The sequence below is a fragment of the Coffea eugenioides genome, chromosome 6 (assembly GCF_003713205.1).
Source record: "Coffea eugenioides isolate CCC68of chromosome 6, Ceug_1.0, whole genome shotgun sequence".
Lineage (NCBI taxonomy): Eukaryota > Viridiplantae > Streptophyta > Magnoliopsida > Gentianales > Rubiaceae > Coffea > Coffea eugenioides.
The window spans coordinates 11,215,819-11,224,162 of record NC_040040.1 but is presented as its reverse complement, the minus strand read 5'-3'; the positions used below and the strand labels follow the sequence as shown (position 1 = coordinate 11,224,162).

Below are 8,344 nucleotides of genomic sequence, written 5' to 3'. Positions count from 1 at the left end.
CTTAAAAAAGCCTTAAACCCTGACAAATGGAAGCCCTTTATACTTCGACTGGATTTTACCGCAAAGGATTCTCCAACGACAATTTTGTAGGCGGAATTCATTCTCCAGAAATTTCTTCATCGGTAAACATCCACACACGAGAGAAATGGTGTGGTTTCAGTGTGATGACTGTGGAGACAACTTGAAGAAACCAAAGCTGCCTAACCACTTTAGGACCTGCTCTGCATCCAAGGTCTCTCTTTCCCTTGTTTTTTCGTGAATTTTGTAAATTTAATTTCTTGAACTGGGTTCAGCTGATTCTTGCTTCAAAATTGAATCTACTCGAATGTTCATTCTTTTCTTTTCGGTGAATTTTGTGCAGCTATCGTGCATTGACTGTGGAGAAATATTTGGGCGACAAAATGTTGAAAGCCATACCCAGTGCGTCACAGAAGCTGTATGTTTCGAGCCCTTCTCATTCTTTGTTGTCCTTTTTATTTTATCCGTTTACTTTTTTTGGATTTTTTTAATTGTTATTTTGTCTATTATTTGAGTTTATACAAGCTCTTGATTATCTGTTCATATTTCTTTTTTTTTCCCATATTACCTTAATGGCAATATGATTTTTTTTTAACCGTAATTGATGTGGTAGAAAAAGCAATATTTTTGACTTGTTGCTATGCTGATTTGGCCAAAATGTGTACTTTCTTTGGACAATCTTTGTGGAACTCCAATGCATTGGGTTGAGTGGCTTGAAACTGAGGGTTATTAGTAGTTCAGGACCAAAAGAATTGATAAACATATCAAACAATTACCATATTATGGGTATAGTATTAGTATGGCATTACACGGACATCATAAGTCATTTGAAATTTGACTTTCGGTTGGAATGCTCATAGTAATTTAAAGTTTTTAGTGGAAATGTTAAGAGACATAGATATGAACGATTAAGATATATGAGAATCATTCAAAAAGGGTGCTATTTTCAGGAAGAGCTAGAGTATGTGTGTCTGTAATCTGGCAAATAATATGAACCAATTGTGATATGAATTTTTCTGAGGTACTGCCTGTCCTCATTTTGAAACTTTCTTATGATGAATTTAGCCTTCATCTTTTACTTTCTTTGCTAATTATTAACTTGTATGTAGTTATTTTGGTGTTTATAAGCTTTGATCATTCTTGACTGATTGAAAGTGATATGATACTCTCATTTTCAGGAAAAATATGGTCCAAAGGGACAAGGGAAAGCTATTAATGGCTCAAATAATAAGCCTAACGGTGCTTCAAAACAGAAACCAGATATTGATATACATGTTGGATTATCTCAACGTGCCCCATGGTCTTGCAGGTACTTCCCTTCCCATGTACGTATATTGAAAATTGTGTCAATTCTTGACATAAGAGATGTTCAAGGAAAGAAAATAAAACCACTTGGCTGCAATAATGTATAGCTGCATGATATGAAGTCCAGAGCCTCACTAAGATAGGAATATGCTCTGCAACACCTAATGCTTTTGCTTTTAGCTTGCAAGTACTTTGAGTACAGAGATCATCTTTTGCTTCCAATTCTTGTTTAGATTATTTTTTGAGAGATTTTGTTTCTGGCTCATACTATGAAATTTGAACTAAAAAAATATGAGCTTTACTCAACCCTAGACCCGCTAAATGGGATCCTTCAGATCTGGTGATGATGTGTAAAGCTGAGACAGTTACAAAGATTGTTATATTTTAGCCTTTCATTGGGGAATCAATAAGTTATCTTCTTCAGTTGTGGATGAGATATGAAACTTTGTGCCTGCTGTAAATTATTCTGTGTAGATGGATTTGTTGCTTCAGTTTGCCTTATTTGATCTTGGCTTAGGTTAAGATATTTTGGTTTCTATGCCCTTTTTTTTAAGTTAGATCTGAGCTTTCATAATGTTAATGTGTTATTTTGCAGTCTGTGTAATACCAATGTTACTAGTCAGCAAACCCTGCTTCTCCATGCAGAAGGGAAGAAGCACATAGCAAAAGCAAAAGCTTTTCATGCAGCGAAGCAGCCGAAACAGAGTGAAGGAAACCTTTTGGAGAGTGATGTTCCAGCTGAAAACAATGCAAAGAATGAAGCTGTCGAAGCCACTGAGGAAGAAAAAGAACAGAAGCCGTCTAATACTATTGCTGCAAAGAAGGACAACTCTGTGGCAGAAAATGATAATTTGCAGTTGAGTAAGAAGAGAAAGCTCAAGGTGTCTGAAAATGTCGATGCCAGGCAAATACCTGGGGTTGATATGCCTGATGAATCGGGCAATGGCGAAATTATCCATGTTAGAGAAACCAAAATGAAAAAATTGAAAGAGAAGGATAAGAAAGATGAAGAAGTTGTGTCTGAAGACAAGAAGTCAGTGAATCCCTCTCCTAAAAACGAAGATGACAAGAAGAAAATAAAGTGGAAGAAGCTGATTACTTCATCCCTGAAATCTGTGCGTATTGCTTTCCTCTAGCTCTTCCATCCCACTAGTTTATTATTATTATTATTGTCATCATTGTCGTCGTCGTCCAATGTTTCTCATTCCAGTAGAGTGTATGATGAAATTTCTGTTCCATACGTAAAACTGTTTTCCTGCATGCTGGCAGAATCCTGATGGCTCACTGAAATTCAAGAAACTGATAAAACTTGTTTTGAAGTCTCTCAAGGAATCTGGCTCAATAGTTGAGGAAAGCAGAGTTGCTGAAATTCTTCAGCAAAAGGTAAACTGATGCTTTTAAGGACTTGTTTGTTCCTATTCTTGTTATGAAGCATAATCTTATTGGGATTTCTTTACTATCTGCAGATCAATTTTAGTTCCAGATTTGATTTTGATGGCAAGTATGTACGATTAGCAGTGAAAAGTTAAGAACAGGTGTGTGAGTGTAGAGCGAACCCATCATGAAAATATGAGTTCTGATTGCTGTATTGCTTCGGTTTGATCAAACTATTAATCACCCATTTTATTTGAGGCTGAACTGGAACAAGTCTCATATGTTGTTGTCCCTGGTGCATTTTTGCACGAGTACCGGGTCGGAAAAAGTTTTGAGCCCTATGGATCTAATTTTTGTACTTAGCCTTCTCCTATGATGGTAAACCGTCAGGGACTTGTAAATCTAATTTTTTGTGAGATATTGGTGGTGTAAAGCATAAAGCTAATCGTTGAATTCTGGTTCCTCTGTCCTGCGTATACATTTGCATTTGTATGTACAAAGAGACGCGGAAAAAAAAGTACCTGGCGCTTTCAATGGTAAAGCACCAATATTAATTTGAAGAGCCTGAATTTTAGATGTTTTTATTGGACCCCTTTATCAGCATATGAAGAAGAAAAGGGGAGCTCACATGATGAAACTCGAGTGTCTTTTTATGCTATACTTTTGTGAATATCTGACTTGCCATATGAACAAGGGGCGTCTCTCTCTATCTCTCTCCATCCACAATGAAAGTCGTTTTTCGTTAACATCTCCAACACTAGAGCAAGGTCGTCATTGCACCAAAAAAATGATTTATTCAACAACATAGTATTATTGTTCCTAAAATACACTCTCTCAATCACGGTTCCTATAACAGAGCTTTAGCCCATTTTGTAGTCGTTTCTTCGATGGCGGGTTACATTTCCCCTTCTTTCTTTCTACTGTTCTTTCTTCTGTTTCCTTTGTTTTTTTTTTTCCCCTGTATAGTGATCGGTGGAAAAATGGAGTCATGTGCTATTTGATTCTAAGAAATCATATCTACATCAGACATCGCAGCTGAATTAAGGAAAAATATACAAATCCCCAAATCACACGCCCTTGCCCACAAATGCCTCCAAAGCACGTGCAACTGTCAAGGCGGGAGCTAAAAAAGTAGAACCACCACTAAGATGATCAACAAGAAAACAGAAAATGCCATTGCCTGCACCAATGAGCACCAAAAATCAGTAAAGAAATAAATTCGAGGGCATATATAAGACCTGCCATTGCCTGCATTTTGGTTGCTAATTCCCATGTAAAGACCTGTGTAGGCTATGTAAGCGCAAGTGCATAAGCAGAGCATGGAGTACTTACAGCTATTGCAGATGCGGCAAGCCCAGCTCGTTCTCTAGGATCCTTTTTGTAGTAATTACCAAAATACAGCAATGTGGCATAGTACCACATTATTGGGCAAACAAATCCTAATAGAAATCTGAAGAAATAAAGTGGTGATCAGACAAAGATGCACAAGGAAACAGCACAACCCCTAGCAGCAACGATAAGCATCGTGAAAAATGTAAATATGGATCAGAGACGTACGAAAACCACCCAACTCCACAGCCAAAACAGGGTAATGGCTTGTCATATATGCTTGGTTGGAAGTCATCTGCATCTCTGATCAGGGTATATTTACCCTTCTCACGGTCAGAAGCATCTGCCACTTGCCCTATCATTAAAAGACACGTAATTACCATATTCATTTTCTTTTTCATAAAAACTACAAAGAAATTATCAGTCTACAACTGTAAAAGTGTGTAATCAAGCTAAAGACTTGCATGAGTTTTTTTTTTTTTCCCTCTAAGCAAGGGAGAGGGAGAGATTTAAGAAGTGGGGAGCAGGAAGGGGGGATTAGAACCCAGTCCTAAGGCCTCAACCTTAGCCACTAGACCTATCATGGCCCAAGTGGGGAATATGGCATTCAGCTGAAGTTTTATTCAAATTAAAGAACAGAAGTGCCTAAGAAGGAAGGAACATGGTCAGGAGATTGATTAAAAGAAAGGTCTTAATGCAATAAAATTTGAAATGGAATAAGGACAAAAAGTTGAACTCCTATGCAATGGTAATCAGAGCTTCAGAAAAGGCAAGTATCCAACAAGACAGACAGAGAGGTTTTGTTTGGGAGATGGATGATGTGAATGCATGCGAAATAATCTTGCACTCATATCATTGGGCCAACAAAAGTTGAAACCTCATCTCTCTCTCCCTCAGATACACACACAGAGATGCCAGGTTCGAGAACTGCCATCAACTGACACTATGATGTATCCTAGAGTGACCTCACTTTGACAGGATAGCTATTTTCTGACTTCTTTATCAGGGGTGGCTCTCCATCAACTGATTGGTTTTACTGCTGAAGATTTGCATCTTATTTTTTTTTTAGAATCATTACATCTTGACCGATCACTATCAGGACAAGATAGCTATTTCTAAACTTAAACTGGCAAGTATAAGCCTAATGTCCTCCTCAAGGCATCCCAAGCTACAAGAAGTGAACCTTTTGAACTTAGTACATATTGCACAGAGATATGTCAGGAGATATATCATCTCCAAATCATAAAACAATAGAAAGACATTGTGCAAGACATAAACATCTAGAAACAACAAATATATGGACGATACTTCAAAATGCAAGAACATCATAACAATGACACACAAACAGAATAACTACCTTTAAAAATTGAATAATATCGGGCTGATGGTCTCAAAAGATCAAGATGCTTATCTGAAACTGATTTCACCAATTCAAGGCCACTTTTTACATCTCCCTCCTCGATAGTAATATCTGTAACATCAACAAGCCCCAATTTAGTCGTTAAAAGGCCATCACGCTTGAAAATTTCCTTATGTCAATGATTTAATAAACATACTGTTGCCAAGTTGAGGGTTGAGGTTACACTCATGGAACTTAAATTTGAATTGGCATGTCTCATTGACCACAACATTCAAGTTAACCAATCTCTTCCCTCCGCCTCCCCCACCCCCACCCCCCCCCCGGGGCCCAAAAAAAAACCCCGGACAAAAGTTAACAGTACATTTCCCGGTTTGAGTTACAATAAATTTGTCAAATTCTAAAGCATAACTGCATTAGCAAATGCCAACTTCCTAAACCCTATTACAACACCATGAAGAACAATGCACGCAATAGAGGAAGTGATGCCACCCGACCTAACCTAACATTACCTCTCCTCCTTGCCCAATGACTCGTTGTTTGATCAAAGACTTTTCAGAGGAGTGTCAACAATTTCTGGATTCCCAGTATGATATACCATTATTACCGCATGATTATCAAAATCGGAACATATACCGATAACACATTCATACTCAAGAACTTGGTATCAAATATGTAACTCTGAAATGAAGTAGAACAAATTAACAACTGAAGGCACTCACTTTGATCCATGTGTAGTTTTCCAAAGCAAAATCGCCTAACAGTCAGTTGTCACCTCTACAACACCTGATATAATGAGAGAGACATAGACTTCACTATTATTCCATCACTCAACAACCAATTTTAGTCAAGGGTAGTGCAAGAGAGCATAGTAACAGAACAATCAAACATTGATATACAATAACCAGGTGATACCCCGCAGGCGCATAAGCAATTATGATGACAACATCACCTATTTCTTTTCATTCATCATCAACATCTAATTTTTCAAGCATCGATTTAACAATCCACTAAAAAGTGAGAGCATGAATCATACGATCAAGTTCAATCATGCATTGTCAATATTTTCAGGTTTTACCAAGTGAAGCTTAAAAATTCGCAACTTTATCAGACCTATTGCTCAAACTTCTAAATCCCAAAGAAACCCATTAAGAAAAAAAAATGAAAACCGCAATCAAAATCTAGAATCATCTCACTTCACTTCAATACAAAGCAATTCAAGATACAAGTCCTCAAAGAAAAATACCAAATTTTATGAAACATATTAAGTAAAGAACACAGCACCAACACCCTCCCCCGCCTCCTCAACCCCCACCACCTCTAACCGCCCCAAAAAATTAAAAAACCCCACCATTTTCTATCTACAAATAAAACCAAGATTAAAAGAAAAAGAAAGAAGGGAAAACCTGCCTTTATGGAGTTTGAGCTGGGGAAGCGGCTATTTGGAGTAGTTGAGCTCCAATTCGTGATGAAGGGACAGGAGACTCAGGGGTCGTTTGGAGTTGGAAGAGGAGACGAAAGAGGAGTCCAATTTCTTTTGATTTATTTTCTGTTTAAAATTAATTGTTGACGCTGACTATTATGCATAGGAGAAGTGGATGGGACGGAAAGCTTTCTTCAATCATAAACTTTGGACTGACTTTGAATGAGAGACTTCGAATAGAGGAGTTTGGTAACGGCCTCCTCCGCCTCCTACTCTCCTCTCCGATGATCCGTTGTTGAGTAAAATATTCTTGTGAGCTTCGGACACTAATTTTGCTGCACTTTATAAAAATTAAAAAGGAAAAAAAAAAACAATCTTATCTTATGGGCGAGCCAAATATATCAAACTCTTGTTTGTGTCGAGATTCGAACTCTTGGCCAACCAGACCAGCCCCAATGGTCATGAAAGAAGTTGAATTACGGTCAATTCTTCAACGCAAATTGCGTTCTTGTCAGAGTTGCTTTTGGAGAGAAACTTTTGCATCGTCAAAAATTATTGAATAATATGATATAATTATAAGCGTCGTGTAAATAAGGTTACTTTAATTTAATGACGTAAAAATAGAAAGAGTAAGTGATATATGATAATGTAAAATTTAAAAATACAATAATGTAATTTAAGTGATTTAAGTATTGTAGGATACCATACGCTTTACAAGTGTCTTGTAAACTAATTTACTCTAGTATGCTCCCCCCCCCCCCCACACACACACAAACAACCCCCACAACAACAAAAAAAAAAATAATATATATATATATATATATATGTTCTTTTTTTTTTTTTAGGAAAACTTTTGTATACCTGCTCAATAATTGTTGTGCTATCACCAAACTTTATCCGAAGACTGAAATCAGTATCCTTAGGAATGCATAAGCACGAGCTGACGTATTTGATTCGGCTGAAGCCGAACCTAGGACTTGCGAATAGTTAATATAGTAAAAAAAAAAAAACACTGGAAAATATATATACAAAAATTCACTTTTAAAGCTGAATAACAGAAATGGAAATTCTCAAAGTTTTACTTTTATTTCCACGAATTGCACATTGACTTTTTGTCTTTGTTTTGGTTCTTATTTAGGGCCTATCGGTTGGCAAAATTCATTTTGTACTTTTTCCTGAACCGTAAAACTAGCGTATTTAGAATTTTAAAAAATAAAATAAAATAGTGTAGTTAAGAAGATTCTTTTCCTCCCGTCTTTCTACGGCAGCCTTTGAATGCTTTTATGTTTTTTTTCCTTTTTCCCGTTTGGCTGAAACTTTTTAATCCCTCTTTATGATTTTCTTGTCCTCTTAGCTATTTTTTAGGTGGTATAATTAAGATAATTTCTCCGGGAGCAATTGGATTTATGAGAGAAAAAATAATGACATTGCTACAAGGGAAAAAAAGGATAAATAAAATTTCTCTTAAGTTTACTAATCATTTTCAATTAGTTGAAAAAACACTATTTGAATTATGAATACCAGCCACCATAAATTGT

General features: G+C 36.7%; 2 protein-coding genes across 3 annotated transcripts; one reads left to right on the top strand and one right to left on the bottom strand.

Moving 5' to 3' along the window:
* The first annotated feature begins 48 nt into the window (after window positions 1–48).
* On the top strand, window positions 49–3,281 carry LOC113775612 (UBP1-associated proteins 1C). The gene is made up of 6 exons (XM_027320564.1): window positions 49–232; window positions 362–436; window positions 1,197–1,327; window positions 1,919–2,438; window positions 2,593–2,706; window positions 2,790–3,281. Exons 1-6 carry the CDS (start codon window positions 146–148, stop codon window positions 2,850–2,852), a joined length of 990 nt encoding a protein of 329 aa, XP_027176365.1. The 5' UTR covers window positions 49–145; the 3' UTR covers window positions 2,853–3,281.
* Window positions 3,282–3,471: 190 nt separating this feature from the next.
* Window positions 3,472–6,992, bottom strand: LOC113775829 (60S ribosomal protein L18a-like protein). Of its 2 annotated transcripts, none has more exons than XM_027320853.1 (6): window positions 6,790–6,992; window positions 6,106–6,169; window positions 5,384–5,497; window positions 4,255–4,381; window positions 4,030–4,147; window positions 3,472–3,877 (listed from the first exon to the last, which is right to left on the bottom strand). In XM_027320853.1, the coding sequence occupies exons 2-6, from the start codon at window positions 6,113–6,115 to the stop codon at window positions 3,821–3,823; spliced, it is 426 nt and encodes a 141-aa protein (XP_027176654.1). In that variant the 5' UTR covers window positions 6,116–6,169; window positions 6,790–6,992; the 3' UTR covers window positions 3,472–3,820. The 2 variants fall into 2 exon arrangements, with proteins under 2 accessions (XP_027176654.1, XP_027176653.1); XM_027320852.1 differs by having other exon boundaries at window positions 6,794–6,992.
* Window positions 6,993–8,344: the final 1,352 nt, after the last annotated feature.

What these genes read in the sequence shown, in the direction of transcription:
- LOC113775829 (XM_027320853.1), bottom strand. An exon ending in ATATTATTCAATTTTTAAAG is followed by an intron (nt 4,382 to 5,383) that starts GTAGTTATTCTG and finishes TTTTAATGATAG; the next exon opens with GGCAAGTGGCAGATGCTTCT. An exon ending in TGTGGAGTTGGGTGGTTTTC is followed by an intron (nt 4,148 to 4,254) that starts GTACGTCTCTGA and finishes TTATTTCTTCAG; the next exon opens with ATTTCTATTAGGATTTGTTT.
- LOC113775612 (XM_027320564.1), top strand. Translation starts at nt 146, where the DNA reads ATGGTGTGGTTTCAGTGTGATGACTGTGGAGACAACTTGAAGAAACCA. An exon ending in CCCAGTGCGTCACAGAAGCT is followed by an intron (nt 437 to 1,196) that starts GTATGTTTCGAG and finishes TCTCATTTTCAG; the next exon opens with GAAAAATATGGTCCAAAGGG. An exon ending in CGTGCCCCATGGTCTTGCAG is followed by an intron (nt 1,328 to 1,918) that starts GTACTTCCCTTC and finishes GTTATTTTGCAG; the next exon opens with TCTGTGTAATACCAATGTTA.